The sequence below is a fragment of the Anomalospiza imberbis genome, chromosome 19 (genome assembly GCF_031753505.1).
Source record: "Anomalospiza imberbis isolate Cuckoo-Finch-1a 21T00152 chromosome 19, ASM3175350v1, whole genome shotgun sequence".
Lineage (NCBI taxonomy): Eukaryota > Metazoa > Chordata > Aves > Passeriformes > Viduidae > Anomalospiza > Anomalospiza imberbis.
In genome coordinates, this window is record NC_089699.1 from 1,342,017 (window position 1) to 1,367,616 (window position 25,600).

Here is a 25,600-nt window from a genome sequence, read left to right on the forward strand (position 1 = left end):
TCAAACAGTGCCGGGGCAGGGGCAGGTTGGACATCAGGAGGAATTTCTTCATGGAAAGGGCTGTCAGGCACTGGAGGCACCCAGGGCAGTGTGGAGCCCCCATTCCTGGAGGGATTTAAAGCTGTGTGGATGTGGCACTTGGTGGCACACGTGGCACATGGTCAGTGGTGGCCTTGGCAGTGCCCAGGTTGGACTCAGTGATGTTTGAAGGGTTTTCCAACCTGAACAATTCTGGGATGCTCTCGCAGGGAGGTGTCCAAGCCTGGCTCATATCCCCCAGCTCCAACACACACAAAACACCAGAAACTGTAGGAAAACTCTTTTATTTCCCTTCCCGTGACACAGACTGTGGCAGCTGGGAGCCTTCTCTGTGGGAAGGCTCAGTCCCACACTGGGACATGGAGGAACCATTGCCAGGGAGGAAAACAGGGCTGGGAGCAGGGACACGGCCTCGGCATGTCCTGGTCACCATGGATCCACTGGCAGGGCACAGCTACGGACACGGGGCATGGACGGTGCTGCTGGGGGGCCCTGGATCTCTGCAGGGAACAGAGACCTCACTTCACCCTCCTTGCCCTGCAGAAGTCACCTGGCAAAGTGGCAGCAGCCTCCGTGGTCCCTCCCGGCTCGTGCCCGGTGCCACCAACCCCCTGGCACACGGGGAGGGCGAGGGGGAGCCAAGGGCGCCCTGTGGGGCTGTGTCAGTGAACAGAAAACCCCCCATGGCACATCCAGTATATACAATTTACATATATTTACAGTCAGCCATCCCGTCCCTCCTCCCTGACACGGCGTTGGGTGGGATGGATGGATGGATGGAGGGGACAGGCTTTGCATCTCTCGGCATCTCCTGGCTGGATCGCTGCTGGAGGAGGATCCTCCCAGTCTGGCCCTCCTGTTCTGGCTTTTCACAGTCCAGGTCCTGGAGCAAGCAGAGAGTGGAGCTGCAATCCCTCAGGATAGCCAGGTGCCAGGCTGGATGTCCGAGGCTGGCAGGGAAGGGCAGAGGTGCCCTGGGCTGGGCAGCAGCAGGTCCCGTTCCAGACTCGGCAGTAGGAAGGCAGCTTTGGGGTCTGCTGTGTCCTTTGCTCGTGCCTCGCTGGTGATTCCCCCTTGAAGCAGCAGCAGGGAGGGGATGGAGACTCTCCCTGAGCACTTTGGAATCGGCTCTGAGGCAGGATTGGAGCCTGGGAGCTCTCCTCACCTGGGGTGGGGCTGGATGGGGACCTGGGCAGTTCTGGGACCTCTCGGTGGAGTGTCCCACAAAGACAAGGCTCTTCCCACTGTGGCAGGGTGGGGAAACCCCCCGGACCCACAGCAGTGCAGTTCAGGAGGAGATTATTTCAGTCCAGGGCAGCGCTGGAGCCGGCACGAGGAGCTGCAGAGATGCTCTGGGAAGGCTCCAAGTCCAGCCCCAGCCCCTCCTGCCCACCCGAGCAGGATTTGGCTCTGGAGCACAGCGGGGCACTGGCCAGCAGAGTGCCCAGAGCCAGGCTGGGTCTGAGGGGACACCGGATGATGCCCAGCCCAGCCACAGCCCTGCTGAGGAAGGGGACAGCAGGGGGCCTCCATGCAGGTCAATCCCGTGGGACAGGGGAGCAGGGGAGCCACCCCTCAGCCTCTCTGGGGGAAGCAGCAGTGAGGAGGAAAAGGGGGAATTGGCTCCCATGGGCTTTGGGGAGGTCATGCTGGGACTGAAAGGCTGGTGCAGGAGTGACCCAGATCCCTGCACCAGGCATTCCGGGGAGCTTGTGGCACACCCCAATCCGTGCTTCCCATCACCTGGGATTTGGGAAATCTTCCTGCCTCTCCAGGCAGGAGCTGTCAGTACTCCCGGCTGCCCAGGCCAGTCTGTGTGTGAAACACTTGCAGGCTCAGTCTCTTGGCTCTGCAGTCACCGGCAGAGATTTCTCATCCCACTGCCAGCAGCCCTGCGAGGCTTTGCAGAGCAGATCCAATCTGAGGTCAAGTTCCCACTAAAATCAAGTGGCTGGGAAGGAAAACTTCGTTACCGGCAGCAGCAGCAGCGGGGCTGATGTTTATTAGTCAGCAATGAACAGCAGAAGGTTTTATTTTGCTGGTTTTACAGCCGCTGGTGGGCCGTGGCTGCAGCTCCCTCCCAGCACTCCAAGGCAGCACATTTTGCTTTCCTGCTCTTTTTCCTTGGTGAGCTGTGGAAAGATGGCCAAGGAGAGCCCTGGCAGTCCCCGGGAGCCACCTCGTACCCCTGCCCTGCTGCATCCTGCCTCAGTGGCCTTTGGGATGTTGGTGGCAGCGCCCCACGCCCCTCATTCCTCACCTGCAGCCCCGTTATCCCCATCCCAGAAAAGTGGGGACACATTTCAGATCCTACTCTGAGCACCCAGAAGTGTCACTGCCTGGGGGTTTGCCAGGGCAAAGCTGGCCTGGGCAGGGAATTCCTGGGATTTCTGTATGAAACCAGCACAGAGGGAGGTGCTCCCCGCTGGAGGCTCCTGCTGGGGACTCCTGTGGCGATATAGTTGGGAACAGGTGTCCCCCCCTCATCCATCGGGATTTTGCTGGCAAGGCTTGCACGGACACGGCTGGGCTGGAGTCAGACACGGGCAAACCCGGGTTTGGCCAGGCTGCAGCTGAGAGCTGGGGGCTCCACACATCCCCTCCCCACTGCACGCCGCTCTCCACGCACACACCTCCCCCACGGAGTGCCCACGGTGGCACTGACGCATCGCTGCGGCGGTGACACCGAGCCCAGCCCCGCTGCCGGCCCTCTCCGGGCGGCGTTTCACCGTGCCCCGAGCTGCTGCTGCAATTCCTGCAGCGTCAGCAGGGACCCGCCGTGCCCCAAGCCCGGGGTCAGCCGCACTCCCCACGCCAGGGCCATGCTCGGTGCCCAGCGAGGAGACAGGGAGGTGCCACACGGGCACCTGAACGCTGGCACTGCTTCTCGGAGGAGCAGGAAAGAGTTAAAAGCTAACAATTGCTGACATGGCTCTGCTTTGTCTTGCAGTAAATGCAGCGTCCGACAGAGGCAGGAGCAGGTACCCAGCCTGGCACCGAACCCTTTCTGGGGAGCGGGCAGGGGTGGCACAGCAGGATGGGATGCCCCAGGCTGGGATTTGCTGCAGGAGCTGGGCAGAGCCATGGGAAAACTTCAGCCAGAGGTGGTGCTCTGGGATGGAGCATCACCTGGCTGAGCAAGTGGGACCCCAAGGCAGGTGGCACCTGGTGCAGCCTCACCTCCCACACTGTTTGTACTGCGGGGTGAAGGCTCCATTCTGTTGGTGACTGTGGCACCAGGGTGGGCTGGCACAGGGCGGGGTGATGGCTTCATTCTGCTGGTGACGGTGGCACTAGGGTGGGCTGGCACAGGGCAGGGTGACCGAGCCCCGGCTGTTCCCTCCACCTAAACCCCCCGCGTTCCCACGGCTCAGCTCTGGAACAGGGGCCTGTGAACGGATCCGGCCTCTGGCGCAGCAGCTGCTCCGGGTGCTCCGGCAGGAAGCCGGCACTTCTCCCTCTCCCCTGGGCTTTCCCCGCAGCTCCCGCAGCGCCGGCCAAGGAGGGGCTCTGCTGGGGGGTCAGAGCCCCGGGTTTGTGCCGAGCTGGGAGGGCAGCCAGGGACAGGGACAGAGCTGAACGCTTCGGGACAGTCTTGGGAAGGCAAATCGAGCGGATGTGGGGCCAGCCCCGCCACCCCTCACACAGTGCAGGATCCAGGGGGATGGATCCACGCTGCCCTGCCCTTCCTCATCCCCTGCTGCTGGGAGCCCCGTTGTCTGCTCTGCCCGCTCCCTTCGGCTCTGACAAGGGTGGGGACCGAGTCCCCAGCACCCCCTGCCCGTCCCCATCCTCTCCAGCGTGACTTGCCTGGAAGGAGCAGGGAGGTGTCACCCCAGAGATCCTCGGAGCCGTGGTCGGACAAACCCCGATCTCAGCCGGGTGCAGGAGCCGCTGGCAGCGCGCGGTGCCCGTGCCAGGCTTCTCCAACGTGTCATCGCTGCTGAAACACTTCCAAGGATTTCCCAGCAGGGAGCGAAGCGCTCGTGGTGCCCGGAGCAGCGGTGGCGGCCGCCAGCGCAGCGTGGGACCGGCCGATGCGGGCGGTGGGAGGGGCAGCGGCTACCGGGGAGGGCCAAGGGGGACATTCTCCATCCGAGGAAAAAATCTGCGGGCGGGTGACGCCGCGGCAGGGGCAGGGAAAGGGCTCTGCAGCAGCGGGACACGGCAGGGCTGGAGGAGGAGGGTGGCGTCAGAGGGGCTGCTGCGGGGGCAGAGCTGCTTCCCGCGGGGAAGGCACCTCCGTGCTGGCGTGTCCCCTCCGGGCAGGGCGGCTGCGGCAGTCACCCAGCACGGGGAGGCGGCAGGGCACACGGCGGAGCAGGGAATAACCCGGGGAAAACGCAATCCCAAACATCCTGGTCTCCTCGGGAGGGACATTCGCCGGCAGCTCCCAGCAGGTCGGTGCGTCCCCGTGTTGTCACACACCTGTGGCCTCGGCTCCTCCTGAGGTGCCCCGGTGTGTCCAGGTGCAGAGCCCCGAAGCCAGCCGGCCGCGAGGGTGGCACGGGGGACCCAGCAGAGCCGCCCCGGCCGTACCTGTGCCCACGGTGGCACTTTGGTGTCGCCACGAGTTGTCTTTGTTTTCCTGGCGAGGCGGCTCCTCCTGACCCGTATCCTTCCCAGCACTTGAAAACCAACCCAGCAAAGAGGAGCCCAGCAGAGGAGCCCCGAGGCCACCGTGCGCTCACAGCCGTCCCCTCAGGTGGCATTCCTGCCCTGACCCCGTGCTGCCACCCCCCTGCTGCAGCCGGGAGCCAGCGGGAAGGGGAGGGGCGCAGGCAGGACAAACCCCGCCGTCCCTGTCCCCTCAGATGCTCGTCTGCAGGTCACCGTTGAGCAGGGTCCTCTGGGTTTCCGTGGTCTCGTTGAGGCGGGATTTGTCCTGCTTGCTGTCGCTGCGGTCGGCCTCGTCCATGCCGCTGACCTTCACCAGGCACAGGACGTTCTGAAAGCTCTTCTTGAAGTTGTCGGACAGGAAGGCATAGAGGATGGGGTTGGCACAGCTGTTGGCGTAGCTCAGGACCACCACGAAGTCGAACATACCCTTGAGGACGGGCGTGGGCACGATCATGACGGACACGGAGGAGACGTTGAAGATGTAGAAGGGGAGCCAGCAGAAGATGAAGACAGCGACCACGATGGACACCATCCTGGTGACTTTCTTCTCAGACTTTTTCCTCTTGGAGGAGCCCACCCTGATGCCAGAGGACTTGACTTTGATGATGATGAACAGGTAGCAAAGGCAGATGATGGTGAGAGGCACCAGGAAGCCCAGGATGAAGGCGTAGATGATGAATCCCGTGTACCAGGCGCCCGACTCTCCCGGCCAGATGATGGTGCAGCTACTCCTGCCGTGGTTGTGCTGCACCCCAGCATAAATCATGATGGGCATGATCACCAGCAGGGAGACGCCCCAAACGGCCACGTTGATCATTTTGGCTGTCCTGGGCCGCCTCCACTTGGCAGATTTGATGGGATGGACCACAGCCAGGTAGCGGTCCACGCTCATAACCGTCAGGCAGAAGATACTGGTGAACTGGTTGATGCCATCCACCGTCATGACAATCCTGCAGAGGGCTTTGCCGAAGGGCCAGTGCACCAAGGCCACCTGCATGGCCAGGAAGGGCAGCCCGAGCATGAAGAGCTCGTCGGCGATGGCCAGGTTGAGGATGTAGATGTTGGTGATGGTTTTCATCTTGGCATAGCGGAGGATGACGTAGATGACCAGCGTGTTGCCGCACAGCCCGATGATGCAGACCACGAAGTAGATGAAGGTGAGGATGGCGTTGCTGGTCAGGTCGAAGTGCTGGCCTGTGGTGTTCTGGGAGGTGTTGGTGGGCGTCTCCAGGGAGAAGTTGTCGAAGGGGGAGACTGGGGAGAACCAGAAGGCGGTGGCGTTGGGCAGCTCGTACTCCAGCTCCATGGCTCTCCCTGGGCACTGCTGGCTCAGAGGAGCTGAGATGTCATCTTCCCTGGTTCTGGGGAGAGAGGAGAAGATTCTAGAAATCGGGGAGTAAATAGGAATGAAGGAATTCCTGGGGAGGATCTGTCCATCCTGCTGCCAAGCTCAGCGGGAGAGAGGCTCCCTGCAGGGGGGGTTCCCAACCCACCTCCCCATGTCCTCTCCTGGAGCAGCCTGCCCGAGCACGCCACAGCTCCTCCTAGCTCTGGCGATCCCGGAGCCTTTACGACTCCACAAATCCAACCGGTGCGTCCCGGTGCGTGCGACTGATGCCCGGGAGCACCGAGCGCGGGGGGAAAGCCTCCTCCTCTCCCGGCCGTTCGGCGGGTGCAGCCCCTTCCCTCCCAGCCGGCACCGGCACGCCGAGCCCGGGCGGCTCCGGTGGGCGACGAACTCGCCGCGAGGAGCCCCCCAGCCCCGGCCCCGTCTCTCCGCTGCAGAGGGCACCGGGCGGTGCTGCCCCGCCGCTCACCTGCTCCCGCCGCCGCCCGGCCCGGCCCGGCCCGGCGGGCACCGGGGAGGCGCCGGCAGCGCCGGTGCTCCGCTGGGCTCCGCTCGGTTCCGCACCGCACGGCTCCGCACGGCTCCGCGCACCCGCTCCCGGCGCGGCTCCGCCGCTGGACCAGCGCACCGGCTGCGCCCCGCCCCGCGCGGGGCGGCTCTGCGGGGCCGGGGCGGGGACAGCCCGCAGCGCCCTGCGCTGCCCACCCTGCGCTGCCCACCTTCCCCTCACTGCCCACCCTGTGCTGCCCACCCTGCTCTGCCCTCCTTTGCCCGTGCTGCCCACCCTGCCCTGTCCACCCTGCCCTGTCCACCCTGCCCTGTCCACCCTGCTCTGTCCACCCTGCCCTGTCCACCCTGCCCTGTCCACCCTGCTCTGTCCACCCTGCCCTGTCCACCCTGCCCTGTCCACCCTGCTCTGTCCACCCTGCCTACCCACCTCCCCACACTGCCCACCCTGCTCTGCCCACCCTGCCTGCGTTCCCTCTCCTGCCGTGCCCAGCCTGCCTCCAGCCCCACTGTCCAGCTACATTTTGGTTCCAGCCATGGCCTCAGCTTCTTCAGAGCCACCAGGGAGAGGGCAACGTGTTGGCCATGCTGTGACCCCACTAGAGGGTGACCCAAAAGGCTTCTGAGAGCCCCAAAGGAATGCTGGAAATGCCTTGGCCCCAGGAGTTTGCGTCTTGCCTCCACATCCAAGCCAAGGCAGGTCCTTGCTGGTCCTCCCATCTGGGAGAAGTCAGAAGGTGATGCTGAAATATTTGGGGTCTCTGGGGACTTGTGCAGTACAGGTGGCTCCTGCCACAGCCTCTCCCTGGACGAGGAAGACCAAAAAGGAGAGGTTTGGGGCAGATAACCTCTGCCCTGGTTTGTTTAGGATCTTGAGAGCAATTAAATTATCTCTATTCCTGCCCCCCTTCCCATCACTTGTCCAGGAGACAATAGAGAGCAGGAAATTAAGAGTGGCTGTGAACAAAGAGCCCCGCGCTGAGGCTGCCGAGTGCGGCCGGGAGCTCCTCGTTTTCACTTCGCCATCCACTTCCCCAGGCGGATCTAAAGACATCAGGTCCTGGAGCACCGGCAGAGTCGTTATCAGCCTCATTAATCTTTAGGAGGCAGGAAAAAGCTGCTTCTGCTGAAGATGATGTGGGAATTAATGTCCCGGTAATAGTGGGAGAGGAGGGAGGGGGTGAAGGGGATCTCGGCTGGTGTGAGGGGGATCGGATCTTTGGGATGTCCCGAGGAATGGCAGTCCCTGGGTGGCTGCACCGGCCCCCCGGAGGAGAAAGGAGAGCCCAGGAGAGGGGTTTGGTGCCCTGTGACCTGTTCAGAGCTGTTTTATCCTCTCCTGGCTGGTTCCTGTGCCCAGCAGCGATGCCCTTCTCTCGGCAGTGGTGACCGTGAGCATTCCCAGCGCTGCCTCCTTGAATCTCTCCCCGGAGCAGGTGACACTGCCGCGTCCCTCCCCGGGTTCCTTGGTCACCAAGCCCTGGCACCGAGACCACCCCAGCCCGGCTGGCAGGGGCCTCTCCCGGCTGGAGAGAGCCCAGAGGGCTGGAGCAGCAGGGCAGGGGGAGCACAGGGATCCCGGGGTGCTCCCAGCTCCTGGGGCTGCCTGGGGAGCAGCAGGGCTCCAGGCTCTCCCTGCTTTGCACTTCCACCTCGTTGGGAAGCCAGGGCCAGGGAGCTGGGGGAATCCAGCCAGTTCAGCCTGGCTGAACCCAGATCTGATCTTCATTAAAAACCCCATAAAATTAATGAAATGATGGCCCGGTGGGTGTTGAGGAGCCGATCGGAGCTGATTTCCATCCAGGAGGAGGGCAGCGGCAGCTGCCTGAGTCAGGAAGCCATCCTTGAGCCTTTTGAAGTTTTGTTTTTTTTTTTTTTTTTTCATTCTGTCTAGATTGGGGCTGAATTAAAGCCCAGTGCAGAGTCTTCTCTGCATCCCTGGGTGGTCCCTGGTTTGGAGGGATGCTGTACCAGCAGCTGGTTTGGTGCTGGCAGATAAACTCCTCTTTGTCCTTTTGCCTGGGAAGCATCCACAGCGCTGAAAATCACTTTACTGGCAGGGCTGGAGAGACGAGGAACACACAGCCCCTTCCCACACGGCCGAAATAAACCCTGGGAGAGGGGCACGGGGGTTATGTGACCACAGAGAGGCTTTAAAAGTGCTTCCAAGCTTTCTGCCATCCCTTCCCAGCTGTTCCACAAGAGTCCCTGTGGAAAACAGAGCTTTCGACCCCTGTCCTGGAAATGAGTGTTGTAAGGAGCTGGGGCTGGGATGCCAACGGAGGGGTAGGGTGAGCTGGCCTTTCTCCTGGATCCATGGCAGGAAGGCAGGAATGAAGGGGCTGTGTTGGGCTGGGAGGGGGTGCAGCTGCTGTCCCCCAGCACGGGAAGGATTTGCTATGCAGCCAGCCCGAGGATTCCTGTGGCTCTCTCGGATTTGATGATCTCTCTTCAGAGAGCCGGCCCTGAGCAGCTCTGTGATGCCCCGGCCCCCTCCTCCCCACTGCCCTCAGAGGGACCCCGCTGTCCCCTGCGGCCGTGGGGACAAAGCCAGCCCAGGCAGGGGTGACCGTGCTTTTTCTGTCCCAGGGACACTCGGGCTGGCACTGCCCTTTCCCTGCCTTTTCCCTTCCCAGCTCCAGCTCGGCAGCCCCGCGTGGCTTCGGTGGCTCTGCTGATTCCTGCCTGGAGGCGGCCTGGCTGCGTTTCAGGGATGCCCGGGCTGGGGGGAGGCTTCGCTTTCTGCTAATTAGCCAGACAAGCAGTCTGGGCCATGTCCCCGCACCCCGAGGCGCGGCAGGACCCGGCTGGTGGCTGCCAGATCTAATCGGGAGCGTCTGCAGCGCTGATGGATGGCGGGGGAGAGGCGCTGGCGCCGTCACCTGCGCCTGGGGCAGCATCCGCACCTGCCGGGATCCAGGGCAGTGCCCACCCCCCGGGATCCAGGGCAGCATCCAGACCCTCCTGGGATCCAGGGCAGCCTCCACACCCAGGATCCAGGGCAGCACCCACAGCCCCGGATCCGGGGCAGTGTCCACCCCTCGGGTTCCAGGACAGTGTCCACCCCCCGGGATCCAGGGCAGCATCCACACCCGGGATCCAGGGCAGTGCCCACCCCCCGGGATCCAGGGCAGCATCCAGACCCTCCTGGGATCCAGAGCAGCATCCACACCCGGGATCCAGGACAGCCTCCACACCCGTGTTCCAGGGCAGCATCCACACCCGGGATCCAGGGCAGTGCCCACCCCCCGGGATCCAGGGCAGCATCCACACCCGGGATCCAGGGCAGTGCCCACCCCCCGGGATCCAGGGCAGCATCCAGACCCTCCTGGGATCCAGGGCAGCCTCCACACCCAGGATCCAGACCAGCCTCCACACCCAGGATCCAGAGCAGCATCCACACCCGGGATCCAGGACAGCCTCCACACCCGGGATCCAGAACAGCATCCACACCCGTGTTCCAGGGCAGCATCCACACCCGGGATCCAGAGCAGCCTCCACCCCCGTGTTCCAGAGCAGCCTCCACACCCAGGATCCAGAGCAGCCTCCACACCCGGGATCCAGAACAGCCTCCACCCCCGTGTTCCAGAACAGCCTCCACCCCCGTGTTCCAGAGCAGCCTCCACACCCAGGATCCAGAGCAGCATCCACACCCGGGATCCAGAACAGCCTCCACCCCCGTGTTCCAGGGCAGCCTCCACACCCCCCATCCCTCTCTGTACCCCGGGGCTCTCCCCTCCACACCCCGTCCCGGCTCCTGCTGCTTCCAGACCTCCCCGCAGCCGGTTCCTTCCTCCCCCTGCCTCCCTCCCCTTCTCGCCCCGCCGTTATTTGCCTCCCTAATTGGTTTATTGATCTCTGGAGGGCCGGGCAGGGCTCGGCCAGAGCCGCCGCTCGCCTTGCCGGTGAATCATGTCCCGGAGCGCTGACACTAATGAGCCTTTGGCAGCCGCGGCCCGAGATCCCGGCTCCTGCGCCGGCTGTGCCTGGCTCGTTGGAGGGTCCTGCGATTAAACCGGGGCTGAACAGGCTGGCTTTGGCAGCCGGGCTTTGTTCCAGCTGGAAATGTCACGGCTGGTGACAGCACGCACTGATCCGCTCCTGCTCCCGCTGGGACTCCGCGCTCGCCCGGCCCTGCAGGGCGATCGTCGCGTCCCTCCCGGCCAGCCCCAAGCCGGAGAGAAGGACAAAAGCGTTCTTTTGTGCCCTGTGACCAATAGGGGACCTGAGCCCGTGGCATGGGACCGTGACCCCGCCTGGACCTGCCCGGCTGCTCCCCTGCCCCGTCCTTGGGGACGGCCCCGCGTGTCCTCATTCCCTGTCTCGCCATCCAGGCTGGCTCCAGCCGCCGCCCCAGCCTGGCACAGATGGATTTGGGTTGGGCAAGAGCCCAGCCTGCACGGAGGGGACACTGCAGGGACACGCTGGCCGTTCCCAGGGACATCCTCAGCCGGCAGCGCGTGGTGCCAGCCCTGGGCGGGATGTGCCTCTCTGCCCCAGACAAAAAATCCCAAAGGATTTGGGTCCTGGCTGCCCCAGAGCTCCCTGGAGCTGCCCCTCGTAAGGTCTCGGTCACCCCGATGGGAGATGGCAGCGGATTTGTCCCCTTTGGGTGTTTAATGTGCATTTTAGGGGCTCTGGGTCTGCTCCTTCCCTGCTGAACAGGCAGGGCTCAGGGGGGAGCTGCCAGCCCTCCTGCCCTGGGCTGTGACACTGAGGGGACAGGCAGGGCTGTGACACTGGCACAGGCAGGGCTGTGACACTGACACAGGCAGGGCTGTGACACTGGGACAGGCAGAGCTGTGACACTGGGACAGGCAGGGCTGTGACACTGGCACAGGCAGGGCTGTGACACTGAGGGGACAGGCAGGGCTGTGACACTGGGACAGGCAGGGCTGTGACACTGAGGGGACAGGCAGAGCTGTGACACTGACACAGGCAGGGCTGTGACACTGAGGGGACAGGCAGGGCTGTGACACTGACACAGGCAGGGCTGTGACACTGGGACAGGCAGGGCTGTGACATTGGGACAGGCAGAGCTGTGACACTGACACAGGGCTGTGACACTGAGGGGACAGGCAGAGCTGTGACACTGAGGGGACAGGCAGGGCTGTGACATTGGGACAGGCAGAGCTATGACACTGGGACAGGCAGGGCTGTGACACTGGCACAGGCAGGGCTGTGACATTGGGACAGGCAGGGCTGTGACACTGACACAGACAGGGCTGTGACACTGACACAGGCAGGGCTGTGACACTGACACAGGCAGGGCTGTGACATTGGGACAGGCAGGGCTGTGACATTGGGACAGGCAGGGCTGTGACACTGAAGTGTCCCCACACACAGAAGTGACACTGGGGAACACGGGTGGCAGTTGATTTTGCTGATGCTCCTGCACAGAGCCACCACGGCTGTCCCCATTGCCACCCACACGTCCCCAGGCAGGGCCATTGCTGCCAGCCGCCCCCAGCCCGGTGCAGCGTGTCACCGTGTCCCCAGGGCCAGCCCTGCCGGGTCACAGCTGTCCCCAGCCCTGCCAGCACGCCGTCACAGCCGGCCGGGGACCCCCAGGGTGGTGGGGGCAGCTCTGTGTGTCTGTCCCTGTGTCCCTCCCAGCTGGCAGCTGGCCCTGCAGCTAATGAGGGATGCAGCAATTACGGGGCCAGATTGATTAAATCCTAAATCACGGAGCTTTCAAACGGCCCTGACCTTTCCCAGCTGGGGCAGCGGGGCTGAGCGGAGGCTGTGTCACAAAGCTCATGAAAACGTGTCCTTGTGCCACCCCTGCTCCGTCTGGCGTGGCACAGGAGGGGACACCGGGCTCTGTGGCCGGGGGCAATCGGTGACAGCGCTGCCTCTGCCCCCAGTTTGGGGGTGTCCAGCTTGGGCATCAGGAGGAATTCCTTCACGGAAAGGGTTGTGAAGCGTTGGAGGAGCTGCCCATGGAGTGCCCATCCCTGGAGGTGGCACTCAGAGCTCTGGGCTGGGGACAAGACCGGACTCGGTGACCCCAGAAGTCTTTTCCATCCTCAGTAATTCCGGGATTCTGTGACACCCATGAGCGGACAGGCGACACTGGCTGCACCCCCCCGAGTGACAGCGACGGCCGCTAGCCACGGAGCCAGCTCTACTCGCCCCTGTGCGCTCCCCCACGCTTCCACGTGCTGCTCATTAACGTTGCTAATGAGCGGCGCTGATCACGGGCGCGGCCAGCGCGGGGGTGGCAGTAAGGGAGGGCTCTCAGGGCACTCCAGTGCCAAGGCGGGGCTGTGTCCGGGGGTCTCTCTGCAGCGGGGGGGAGGCGGTGACGGTGACAGTGACAGTGACAATGACAGCGCCGCCTTGTCGCGCCCGCCCGCGCCGCCCGCCCGCCTCGCTTCGTGCCCGGCGCGCCCGCGCCAACCGCAGAGCCGCGGGCGGCCCGCCCCCGCCGCGCTGCCATTGGCTGAGCGCCGCGGGGGGCGGGGCCAGCCCGCGGACACGTGTGCGCACCCGGAAGCGGCGGCGGGACCGGCCCGGCCCGGGCGCAGGTACCGGGAACGGGGCCGCACGGCACGGCACGGCACGGCACGGCACGGCACGGCACGGCACGGCACGGCACGGCACGGCACGGCACGGCACCGCACCGCACCGCACCGCACCGCACCGCACCGCACCGCGGCCCGGGCTGCTCCAGCACCCACCGCCTGTCCGCGGGCCCCGGCACCGCCCCGGAGCCCCAGGTGAGGGGGTTCGGGGGTCCTGGCAGCGGCCGGGGCGTCGCGTTTATGGGGTTCGGGGGTCCTGCGGTGAGTCGGGGGCTCCCGGGCTGCGGGTTTTGGGGGTCAGGGGTCCTGGGGAGGGATTGCGGGGGTTCTGGGGCTGGCTCGGGGGGCCCAGGTTTGGGGGCGTCGGGGGTCCGGGGGCTCCAGGTTTGGGGGTCCTGGGGTTGGCTGGGGGCTCCAAGTTTGGGGGTCCGGGGCTCCAGGTTTGGGGGTTTGGGGGGCTCGGGGGTCCGGGGGCTCCACGTTCGGAGGATTCGGGTGTCCTGGGGCCGGCCCCGCGGCTGGAGGGCCCGGGGGTGGCGGTGAAGGTTTGGGGGCGGATTTGGGGGATGTTTGGGTGCTCCTGGGTGGGCTGCAGGACCCCCTGAAGGAAGGGGAGTTTTCCTGGGGGCCTGGGGGGGGTCTGAGCCGGGCACGCACCTGCAGGGGCTGGGAAAAGCCCTGGGACAAGGCTGGGGGCTGGGAGAGCCTTTGAAGCTGGTGCATGTGTATTTCTTAGGTATTCACATATAAATCTGGCAATGCCTGAATATTCCGTTTATTTGGTATAAATGCATCCATGTAGGCGTGTGTCATAAATCCATTAATGTGGATTTCCAGCCTGGGTGTATTTCCATGGCACAGCCGCTCCCTGGGCCGTCCCGGGGGCTGTGTTGCCCTTCTCCCCTTTCCCGAGGTGCTGGGAGCAGGTCCTCTGCAGGTGTTCACCTTCCACACCAGGAAGACCGGGCTGAGGGCACAAAAAGGGGCCTGGGCGAGGTCTGACCCCAAATCCCGCTGGGGCTGTGCTCCAGGTGGGATGTGCTGGGTCCCGCTGAGCTCGGCTTAAGTTACAAAGCCTCGCCTAAGGGGGAGAGAGGAGCCTGGTTGAGCTGGCTGTGAGCCCTGCGGTGCAGGGGGGTTTGGGGGGGATTTGGGGGCTCTCTGGCTGTTCTCCCGAGGTCGGTCCTGTCTCCTAGGCCAGCATGATCCCGGGGCTGGGGCCGGTGCCGCAGGCGCTGCTGGGGACGCTGCTCACCTGGGGGCTGACGGCGGCGGGCTCGGCGCTGGTGTTCGTGTTCTCCAGCGGGCAGGTGAGCCCTGGGGACCCCGCAGATCCCAGTCCGAGGGCAGGTGAGCCCTGGGGACCCCGCAGATCCCAGTCCGAGGGCAGGTGAGCCCTGGGGACCCCGCAGATCCCAGTCCGAGGGCAGGTGAGCCCTGGGGACCCCGCAGATCCCAGTCCGAGGGCAGGTGAGCCCTGGGGACCCCGCAGATCCCAGTCCGAGGGCAGGTGAGCCCTGGGGACCCCGCAGATCCCAGCCCGAGGGCAGGTGAGCCCTGGGGACCCCGCAGATCCCAGCCCGAGGGCAGGTGAGCCCTGGGGCAGCGCCTGGGATCCCAGAGCTCCCACAGGATCCTGATTCAAGGGCAGGTGAGCCCCTGGGATCCACCCCTGAGCCCCCAGGGTACCCCTGAGTCCCTGGCATCCCATAGGATCCCAGTCCAAGGGCAGGTGAGCCCTGGCTTTCCTCTTCAGCCCTGGCATCCCACAGGATCTGGGCTGTGCCCTGCTCATGGCTGGCTTCTCCTGTCTGCTCCCAGCTCTGAGGGGCAAGAAGAGGAAAAATCCAGCTCCTCTCCCACCACACAGGAGGGGAAGGAAAGCGAATTGCTGAGCCTGGGATGTACCTGGGATGTGCTCCTGGGGCTCTGGAGCCACGGGCAGGGCTCTGGGTTGGGAGCAGCAGCTCCCCTGCCTCTAACCTGGTTTTGCTGCCACATTTCCAGGGCAGGATTTGGGTCAGAACAAGAAAACTGGGAAGTTTAAGTCATCCTGGATCCAAATTTAGAGGCCCCCTTGCCAGGGTGTTCCAAATTGCCCAGATGGATTTATTATTTATTATTTATGCCTTGTGATGATTTATTCAGGAGGTGGCTGCCAAGTGAGGCTCCCTTTGGAGGAGCACTTTGGTTTTCTTCCGTGGGGAGGGGGCAAAACCTGCCCTGGGGTGGCAGGGACACCTTCCACTGTCCCAGGGTGTCCCAGCCCCAGTGCCCAGCCCGGCCTTGGGCACTGCCAGGGATCCGGGGCAGCCACAGCTGCTCTGGGAATCCCATCCCAGGGAACAACTCCTTCCCAGAATCCCACCTAACCCTGTCCCCTGGCAGTGGGAAGCCATTCCCTGTCGTTCAGAGTCCCTCTCCAGCCTGGTGACCCCTTTCCCAGCCCCCCAGCACGGTGGCAGTGCTTTCACCACCAGTTCAGGGTGGTTTGTGCTTGTTTATTTTCCAGAGGCGGATCCTCGATGGGAGCCTGGGCTTTGCTGCAGGGGTGAGTGCATCATCCTCCTCCTCCCCTCCATCCCGTGCTCTCTGCAGCCCCTCCACGCTTGGTTTGGTTGCCCACTGGAGTTAAAATCCCTTGGAGGATTCCCTGAGGGCAGGGAAGGGCTCAGGCTCCTCCTGGCTGAGGGTGGAGGTGGCGCCTGGACAGGACGGTCACGAGGCCACCGAGCTGCCCGTGCTGCCTTTGGCTCCCTGCACTCAACCCCCCCCGTTTCCTTGGGGTTCTGGGGGCACTGGGATGGCCAGGAGAGCTGTGCTGGGGGCTGCTGGCTTTGTGCTTCCCCGTGGATCCTTTAAACCTTGGGAGGAGAGGGAAGAGAGAGCTGCAGCTCTCCGTGGAGCCTGCATGTGGAGTGTGGGGCTCCTGGCAGCTTTTCCTGGAGGAAAAACTGGAATTTGAGAGCTGTGCAGGGGCTTGGCACTGCCCAGGTGCTGGGACCTCACCCAGACTCATTAAAGATGAGTCCAGCTCCTAAACCCCACCCTGCAGGTGCTGGAGGGCACCTGGGATGTGCTCTGGGGGTAGGTGCCCCTCCCCACCTTTGTGCTGGGGTCACCTGGGCTCTGCCAGGTGCCCCTGGCTGTGTCCTGCCAGGGCAGGTGGCACCTGGGTGCCGTGGTGGGGGACAGCAGCTGGGTTTGCTCCCTGCAGGGGGAGGATCATTCCCCTTGGTGGCTCTAGGGGCTCCTTGGGCTGACATTTCTGCAGGAATCCCACCAGGATGAGAACTGGCTGTCCTTGCTGAGGCCACCAGGTCACCCTGCCAGCAGCTCTGACTCAGCCCTGCCTGGCCCAGGTGTGGCTCAGGAAGCAGAACTCCTGCAAACATTTGCTTTTCCCTCAGCCTTTTCAGCTGGCAGGGCTCGGGGCAGGAAGGGGGAATTGTTCCTGGGGTGCCTGGAGGGGCCAGGCAGCCCTGGGGACACTGGGGACTGGTGACACCGGGGCCAGGCAGCCCTGGGGTCACTGGGGACTGGTGACACCGGGGCCAGGCAGTCCTGGGGACACTGGGGACCGGTGACACCGGGGCCAGGCAGCCCTGGGGACACTGGGGACCGGTGACACTGGGGCCAGGCAGTCCTGGGAACTGGTGACACCGGGGCCAGGCAGCCCTGGGGACTGGTGGCACCGGGGCCAGGCAGCCCTGGGGACACTGGGGACTGGTGGCACCAGGGCCAGGCAGCCCTGGGGACACTGGGGACCGGTGACACCGGGGCCAGGCAGTCCTGGGGACACTGGGGACTGGTGGCACCGGGGCCAGGCAGCCCTGGGGACTGGTGACACTGGGGCCAGGCAGCCCTGGGGACACTGGGGACTGGTGACACCAGGGCCAGGCAGCCCTGGGGACACTGGGGACCGGTGACACCGGGGCCAGGCAGTCCTGGGGACACCAGGATCCCCCTGAGTTTGAATTTTCCCAGCTGGCCATTGTTGCCATTGCTTGGCCAACAGCTCTGTCTCATCTTTTCCCTGCCTCAAAAGGGTTTAACAGCACAAGGAACATTTTCCTTCCCCCTTTTTTTTGCTTTCCTTCCCCCTTTTTTTTTGCTTTCCTTCCCCCTTTTTTTTTGCTTTCCTTCCCCCTTTTTTTTTGGCTTTCCTTCCCCCTTTTTTTTTGCTTTCCTTCCCCCTTTTTTTTGCTTTCCTTTCCCCTTTTTTTTTTGCTTTCCTTCCCCCCTTTTTTTTTTGCTTTCCTTCCCCCTTTTTTTTTTGCTTTCCTTCCCCCCCTTTTTTTTTGCTTTCCTCCCCCCCTTTTTTTGCTTTCCTTCCCCCCCTTTTTTTTGCTTTCCTTCCCCCCCTTTTTTTTGCTTTCCTTCCCCCCCTTTTTTTGCTTTCCTTCCCCCCCTTTTTTTGCTTTCCTTCCCCCCCTTTTTTTGCTTTCCTTCCCCCCTTTTTTTGCTTTCCTTCCCCCCCTTTTTTTGCTTTCCTTCCCCCCCTTTTTTTGCTTTCCTTCCCCCCCTTTTTTTGCTTTCCTTCCCCCCCCTTTTTTTGCTTTCCTTCCCCCCCTTTTTTTGCTTTCCTTCCCCCCCTTTTTTTGCTTTCCTTCCCCCCCTTTTTTTGCTTTCCTTCCCCCCCTTTTTTTGCTTTCCTTCCCCCCCTTTTTTTGCTTTCCTTCCCCCCCTTTTTTTGCTTTCCTTCCCCCCCTTTTTTTGCTTTCCTTCCCCCCCTTTTTTTGCTTTCCTTCCCCCCCTTTTTTTGCTTTCCTTCCCCCCCTTTTTTTGCTTTCCTTCCCCCCCTTTTTTTGCTTTCCTTCCCCCCCTTTTTTTGCTTTCCTTCCCCCCCTTTTTTTGCTTTCCTTCCCCCCCTTTTTTTGCTTTCCTTCCCCCCCTTTTTTTGCTTTCCTTCCCCCCTTTTTTTTCTTTCCTTCCCCCCTTTTTTTTCTTTCCTTCCCCCCCTTTTTTCCTTTCCTTCCCCCCTTTTTTTCCTTTCCTTCCCCCCCCTTTTTTTTCTTTCCTTCCCCCCCCTTTTTTTTCTTTCCTTCCCCCCCTTTTTTTTCTTTCCTTCCCCCCCCTTTTTTTTCTTTCCTTCCCCCCCCTTTTTTTTCTTTCCTTCCCCCCCCTTTTTTTTCTTTCCTTCCCCCCCCTTTTTTTTCTTTCCTTCCCCCCCCTTTTTTTTCTTTCCTTCCCCCCCCTTTTTTTTCTTTCCTTCCCCCCCCTTTTTTTTCTTTCCTTTCCCCCTTTTTTCTTTCCTTTCCCCTTTTTTGCTTTCCTTTCCCCCCCTTTTTTTGCTTTCCTTCCCCCATTTTTTCTTTCCTTCCCCCATTTTTTTCTTTCCTTTCCCCCCCTTTTTTCCCCCTTTCCCTGCTGTTTGTGTTCTGTGGTTTTGCACAGAGTCCCTGGAGGAGCTGCAGGAGCAATCCCCCTCCTGGGCCAGCCCCGTGCTGGGCAGGGCTGTGGAAGGTGCCCTCACCTGTGTGTGCTGGGGCTGGGCTGCTTCTCACCCTCCTGGCAAACCCTGCCCTGCTCTGGGAGCTGCCAAGCCAAAGAATGCAGGATCAATTCCAAATGGCTCTGGAGCTGGGCAGGGCTGTCCAGGTGACCCCAGGGAGGGTGGCCTGGGGTGCAGGGAGCTGGTTTGGGCTCCAGGATGCTGCAGGTGCTCTGGGGGTGCTGGGGTGAGCCTGGGCGTGTGCTTAATTGAACTGGGCTGTACTGGGAGCATCCTGGCAGCTCAGGCTGTCCCTGCTGGTGGCACAGGTGTCACCTGGGCTGCTGCAGGGACCTGTGCAGCTCCTCCCTGCAGCCCTGCCCATCCTGCCTTTGCCTTTTCCCTGCCTCAGTTCCCCCTCTGGAAGTCCCAGCTGATCCGGGGTTCTGCATGCAGGAGCCTCCGAGGTGATGTGTTTCCATAGAGACAAAGCTTTGCTTGCTGGGGCATCTGATGGAAATTCTGCCTTTTCTCTTAAATCTTCATATCCTTAAATGAGATTTTTAAATTTATTTTCCCCCAGCCGTTCTCTGTGGTGCTGCAGGGCTGGGTTCAGACACCAGGAACAAACACCTGCAGCCCCTTTCCCTGCAGCCTGGCACAGCTTTTCCTCTGCCTGGGCTGCACTTTGGTTTTTCCCTGTCCCAGGTGCAGCAGGAAACCCTCCTCAGCCCTCCCCAGGCACTCTGGAATCAAATATTCCCTTAAAACAGCACCAGGGATTCACACAGCTCTGCTCAGGCTGCTTAATGGAGCCTTTATGAAGCCAAGTGGAAAAGTTTGGCAAGAAAAGTGCCCTGCCAATGTCTTCATCTTCCACCTGCCTTTCCCATCTCCTTTTCCAGGATTTCCTGCTGCCCACCTTTCCCTTGGTGTTCCCATTCCCACCCCAGGGATCCCACCAGGCCTTTCTGCTTTAATGCGGGATTTAACTGTAGCCCAGCAGGGTGCGTGGGCTCAAGGTGTGAAGGTCATGGCTCAGTTTATTCTGAATTTTAACATAAAAGCTCCTGTGTGGCTCCACAGCCACGGGGGCAGTGCTGGATCCCTGGGCTTGGGGGCTGAGGAGAGCTTGAAGCCCAGAATTTGGGGGATTCCTGCACTGAATCCTTGTGGAAGGAGATGCCCAGCCCTGGGAGAGGTTTGGGATTAAATCCTGCTGTGTTTGGAGGGATTCCTGTCTCCTGGCACTCTTCTGGGCAGGGTTTGGGCTCCCCCAGTGATGCTTTGTGTTCCTGAGCTGCCTCCTGCCTGTCTGTGTTTTCCCAGTCCTGCTGGATTCATGGCATCGTGGCATCTTTGGGGCACAAAGGCTGTGAAAATGCCCCAAATCCACTTTGGGTCCCTGGCTCCGTGGGGCTGGAGCAAGGGGAAGGTGTGGAAAACCCCCCTCTGGTTCCATGTTTGTTGATCCAGGGGGATTTTCCTCTTTTATTCCTGCCTTTGCCACCGGCTGGCTCGGGGACACTGGCGCCTGGGTGCTGTCCCTGGCTGGGCCCCTGCAGAGCTTGGAGATCAGCGTGGATTTGTCCCTTAACCCGGGTTGTTGGCAGGATTCCTCTGCTTTTGTCACTCCTGGGACCAGCCGGACCCGGGCTCTGACCCTGCCCTGGGTGGGCAGGAGCTGGCTGCTCCAGGAGATCCCAAATCTCCCTAAATCCCACCCTGGGCTGAGGGCAAGCTGCTGAAGGGCTCCCTTGCACCTTGGAGTGTTCTGTAAATCCATGACAAAGCCTTCCACCACCTGGGGTGTCGGGGTTGATCTGCAGATCACAAAGAAATGGAATAAATCCCTTTTCCTGCCCCTTGGGCTGGCTCAGAGCTGGCTCAGCTCCCCAGGAGCCCTGAGCTGTGGGATCCTGGCAGGATCTGGGGGCTGAGCTCTGTCAGGGCTCTGTTTGCCGTGGGGAAATGATATCTTAACGTGAGCTGACAACATAATTCTCCAGAGCCTCTCCCTGCAGCCTGTGTTGCCACGTTGGGGTGTGTGGTTGTTTTTTAAAGGAGGTGGCATTTGAAATATGAGGTTTGACAGCCGTGCTGAAGCCTGACATGACAACCCTCGTTCTTCTTACTCACAGCCAGCTCAGATTTACACAACCCCCCAGGGACTGGTGTCTGCAGCAGAGGCAGCTCCTTCCTCCCTCCTGAGGAAGGGCTGGGGCTGGCAGAGCTGGGCAGCAGCTCCTCTTTGGGGTCTTTCAGCTGCAGGAGAGGAGGTTTGGGTTGGAAGTTGGGAAGGAATTCTCTGGGAGGGTGTTGGGACGGTGCCCAGAGCAGCTGTGGCTGTCCCTGGGTCCCTGGCAGTGCCCAAGGCCAGGCTGGACAGGGCTTGGAGCAGCCTGGGACAGTGGAAGGTGTCCCTGCCGTGGTGGCACTGGATGAGCTTTAAGGTCTTTTCCAGCCCAAGCCATCCTGGGGCTCTGAGCATCCTGCCAAGGGAATTTCCTGTGGTTCAGGGGCTGCTGGGCAGAGCTGGGCTCACCTTTCCCCCAGCATCCTCCTGCTGCAGCCTCTGGGGTCCTTCTACTGTGTCCTGCACCCATTTCTCCTTTGGGATTTCAGCTTCCCTTTCAATCCCACGGGGTCTCACCACTCCCCCTCTGTCCCCAGGTGATGCTGGCAGCATCCTACTGGTCCCTGCTGGCCCCGGCCATCGAGCTGGCCGAGGAATCCGGGACCTTTGGGGCCTTCTCCTTCTTCCCGGTGGCCGTGGGCTTTGCCCTGGGGGCAGCGTTCGTGTACGGGGCCGACCTGCTGCTGCCACTGCTGGTGAGTGGGAATTGTGGGGCTGGGGGCTCCTCCGGGTGCTGTCAGTGGGAATTGTGGGGCTGGAGGCTCCTCCGGGTGCTGTCAGTGGGAATTGTGGGGCTGGGGAATCATCCCAGTATTCATCAGTGGGAATTGTAGGGCTGGGGAATCCTCCCTGTGCTGTCAGTGGGAATTGTGGGGCTGGGGAATCATCCCAGTATTCATCAGTGGGATTTCCCAGTCTGGGGGGTTCCTGCCCTTGCTCCAGCTGCAGGGAAGAGCAGCTGCTAGCTGGGCATGGATGGATTCTCCCCCAGATTTAATGATTTTGTGATTTCCCCTGGCTCTGGCTGTGCTGGATGCAGCTTTAGACTCGCTGAGCTCTGGATGTTTTTTTAATCTTCCTGTTTTCTTCCCCCTTCACACCTCTGCTTTTGTTCTTTTGGCTGGCAGCACTCCTCAAGCAGCTCAGGTGTGACCTCGTGTCCCAGCCCAGGGGCTTCATGTGCAGAGCTGCCAGCCCTGGCAGTGCTGCTCAATCCAAGCAGGCAGCCTGAGACTGCTGCTAAAAATATAAATAAATGGGGAGCTGGTGGATTTCTGCAGCTGGGAAGGCAGGAATGGTGCAGTCACTGAAGAGATTTCCAAACATTTCCAAGGAGATCCTTCCATTTTCATATTTAGCTGAGGGGGATTTTATTGGCCTGTGGCTGTGAGGAAGGAATGGGAGGTTTTTAGGAGTCTGTAGCACCAGAGGCTTTTCCTTTTTCCTCCTCCTTTTTTTTCCTCCTCCTTTTTTTTCCTCCTCCTTTTTTTTCCTCCTCCTTTTTTTTCCTCCTCCTTTTTTTTCCTCCTCCTTTTTTTTCCTCCTCCTTTTTTTTCCTCCTCCTTTTTTTTCCTCCTCCTTTTTTTTCCTCCTCCTTTTTTTTCCTCCTCCTTTTTTTTCCTCCTCCTTTTTTTTCCTCCTCCTTTTTTTTCCTCCTCCTTTTTTTTCCTCCTCCTTTTTTTTCCTCCTCCTTTTTTTTCCTCCTCCTTTTTTTTCCTCCTCCTTTTTTTTCCTCCTCCTTTTTTTTCCTCCTCCTTTTTTTTCCTCCTCCTTTTTTTTCCTCCTCCTTTTTTTTCCTCCTCCTTTTTTTTCCTCCTCCTTTTTTTTCCTCCTCCTTTTTTTTCCTCCTCCTTTTTTTTCCTCCTTTTTCCTCCTCCTGACAGGATCACAGCTCCAGTCAGGTGCATCCTCAGCTGGGAGGAGAATTGCTGGATGTTGTGGGGTCGCTGGATGTTGTGGGGTTGCTCTGTCTTGGTTTGAACAGACAGGTGTCTGCTAAGAAAGGCAGGATCCTCCCCTGAAATGGAAAATGCAAACCCCTTCCCTCTGAATTATTGTAATTTTTGAAATTAAGGGGCTCTCAGGCAAAGATATGGGAGCAGGAATAACAACTTTTTATTAGGGAAAAATAAAAATAAAATAAAAATGCAGTAATACAAACCCACACTGCCAGAGTCAGAGCAGGCCCTGGCAGCCTGTGGGTCGGGGTGGTGGCAGCAGTCCCATCCCATGGTGGCTCAGCCCTCCTGCAGTGCCAGCTGTGCTTCTGCTGGAGCAGGGATCCTGCACAAGGCTGGAGTTTTCCTCTGAAGCTCCAGGGCTGGTGTGGATGGGCCTGGGCTTCCTCTGGGAATGCAGTGGGGCAGAAAGCTGCTCCTCTGGGAATGCAGTGGGGCAGAAAGCTGCTCCTCTGGGAATGCAGTGGGGCAGAAAGCTGCTCCTCTGGGAATGCAGTGGGGCAGAAAGCTGCTCCTCTGGGAATGCAGTGAGGAAGAAAGCTGCTCCTCTGGGAATGCAGTGGGGCAGAAAGCTGCTCCTCTGGGAATGCAGTGGGCAAAGGCTGCTGTGGTGTTCCAGGAGTCAGATTGTATCCAGGTAGGAATGCTTGGCTCCTCCCCTGGGCAGAGCCTCTCCCCATAGGTGATGGAATTTTATCAGCCATGCAGGGACACCCACTGGCCCATGGACAGAAGATAATTAATAATTAATGGTCCATGAACAGAGGATAATGAATAATTATTGGCCCATGGACAGAAGATTATTATCATTGGCCCATGAACAGGAGATAATTAATAATTAATAGCCCATTAACAGAGGATATCTCCTCGAGGGAGGATTGGCTGTGGCAGAGATAATGAAAACTGCCCAATGGACAGCAGAGAACTGCCCCAAAACACACCCCAGCCTGAGACACACTCCCATCCATGCCAGTGGGTGAAATGCCCCTGCTGAGACTCTCCTTCCTCTCCTCGCCCTCTCTGGGTTTTTTGGGGCTCCCAAACACTCTGCAGGATTCAGGAGCTGCTCCTGGATCCCCTGGGAGCTCTTTGGCTCCGAGCTCTGCCCTTTCCTGCTGCTCTCCCCATCCCAGGGTGTCCTGCTGGGCTGGATGCTCTGCCTTGGGCTGATGTTTCCAGCAGGATGGAGAAGCAGCTGGAGCACAAACCGCACTTGTTCCTGGTGGCTGGAGTTGGTACTGGGTGTTTACTGGGGGAAGTGAAATTCTCATGTGGGGAAGAGCGGGGTGGAGTGACAAGGACGGGCAGGGAGGGTGCTGGCCTTGCAGGGAGCAGTGCAGGTGTAAAAACATCCAACATATCCTCAAATCCAGGTGTAAAAGCATCCAACATATCCTCAAATCCAGGTGCAGAAACATCCAACATATCCTCAAATCCAGGTGTAGAAGCATCCAACATATCCTCAAATCCAGGTGTAGAAGCATCCAACATATCCTGAAATCCAGGTGTAGAAGCATCCAACATATCCTCAAATCCAGGTGTAGAAACATCCAACATATTCTCAAATCCAGGTGTAGAAACATCCAACATATCCTCAAATCCAGGTGCAGAAACATCCAACATATCCTCAAATCCAGGTGTAGAAACATCCAATATATCCTCAAATCCAGGTGCAATGCTGCTGGGAGCTGAGCTGTTGTCTCCTGGCTGGTTTGCTCCATGTGGGACATGCTCATCCCATGGGAATTCTGCTGCCTGGGACGTGGCCAAGGAGGATTTACACCCTCAGTGGAGCTGGGGGAGGGTTTTTATCCCAAAATAATGCTGCTGTGTGTGTTTTCCTCCTGGAAAAGGGGCAGGAGCCACCCTGTCAGGGTCTGTTTGATCCAAACCCTGCTTTTCCTCCTCCCTGGATGCCTTGGGAAGGGTCAGGAGAGCTGGCAGAGGGTGGGGGGCTCTGTGTCCCCTGCCTGGAGCAGCAGGAATGGCTCCTGGAGCCGGGCAGTGGCTCCAGGATGGGAATTTTGGGATGCTTTGGGAAGAGAACGGAGACTCGGCAGGTTCTGGGGAGAGGCTCCAGCTGAGCGAGTTGAAATGAAAAACCAAAGTTTGGTGAGGCTTGAGTCAGCCCTGGGCTGGGAATGTGCTCTGGGGCCATCTCCCTTCCCCTGGAGCCCGGATTCCTCCCGAGGGCTTGTGACTCGGTTCCCTCTCTGTGCCAGTGGGGCTGGGATGCTGCTGGGGCAGCCAGGGCAGGAGGAGGGAGCTCTGCCCACCTGGCACAGCTCCAGGCTGGATATCAGCCACCTCTAAAAGCTTTTATCGACTCCCTGTCAGCCCAGCCCTGCTCTGCTGGCAGCCAGAAGGGTTTTCCTCCTGCCTCAGCCCCGCTGGAGCTGGGGCACCGCGGTGTTTGCTCGTGGCAGAGGAAGGGTTAAGCTCCCAGCCCAAGTGGTGAGGATCCCGAGCAGCTGGAGTCATTCCATTCCTCACAAAAGGCAGATCTAATCTATTACATCTCTATCTTTGCTTTTTCCCCGGGTGTTTGTTCATCCCCCAGCTGAGGAGGAGATGCTGGTGGGGCTTGGCAAACCTCACTGGGAAATTCGGGGGCACTTGGAGGGCGAGAGCACGGCAAAACCATCCCAGGGGGTTCAGAAATGGGCTCTCCTTTATTTCCCCAAGTCTCCTGGCGAGGAGCCTTCAATTTAACCAGGATTTTTCTTTAAACGAGGCTTTCAGCTGGTGCTTGAGGAGGTTTTGGGTGCTGATGGGGCTGGGTGAGCCTCTGGTGCCTTTCCTAAAAAGGGTTTGGGGCTCAGTGCCTTCACTGCCAAGACCCAAAGCCTCTGAGGCAAAGTTTACTTAAAAATGCAGTGCAGCAGGTCCCTGATGGCTCAGGAGCTATTTTGGATCTACTGAAAGGCATAAGAATGCTGGAATTAAGTGTTATTATTCTCATCCTTCAAATCTGTCTTGCAGCTCTGCTGCCTTGGGTGGGTTTTGTTCAGAGTTTGGTGTTTTATTGGG

The 25,600-nt window shown here is 60.4% G+C and overlaps 2 protein-coding genes across 2 annotated transcripts in view; one reads left to right on the plus strand and one right to left on the minus strand.

Annotated features, from left to right (window-relative positions):
- Positions 1 to 4,812: 4,812 nt before the first annotated feature.
- Positions 4,813 to 6,656, minus strand: SSTR2 (somatostatin receptor 2). The gene is made up of 2 exons (XM_068209961.1): positions 6,477 to 6,656; positions 4,813 to 6,020 (listed from the first exon to the last, which is right to left on the minus strand). Exon 2 carries the CDS (start codon positions 5,963 to 5,965, stop codon positions 4,850 to 4,852), a length of 1,116 nt encoding a protein of 371 aa, XP_068066062.1. The 5' UTR covers positions 5,966 to 6,020; positions 6,477 to 6,656; the 3' UTR covers positions 4,813 to 4,849.
- A 6,254-nt stretch (positions 6,657 to 12,910) lies between these two features.
- The window catches only part of SLC39A11 (solute carrier family 39 member 11), an 86,846-nt gene continuing 74,156 nt past the window's right edge, over positions 12,911 to 25,600 (plus strand). Inside the window, exons 1-4 of the mRNA XM_068209962.1 lie at positions 12,911 to 13,044; positions 14,238 to 14,351; positions 15,554 to 15,592; positions 21,149 to 21,307. Coding sequence (XP_068066063.1) covers positions 14,244 to 14,351; positions 15,554 to 15,592; positions 21,149 to 21,307 — 306 coding nt within the window. The 5' untranslated portion in view covers positions 12,911 to 13,044; positions 14,238 to 14,243. The remainder of the gene's footprint in view (positions 13,045 to 14,237; positions 14,352 to 15,553; positions 15,593 to 21,148; positions 21,308 to 25,600) is intronic.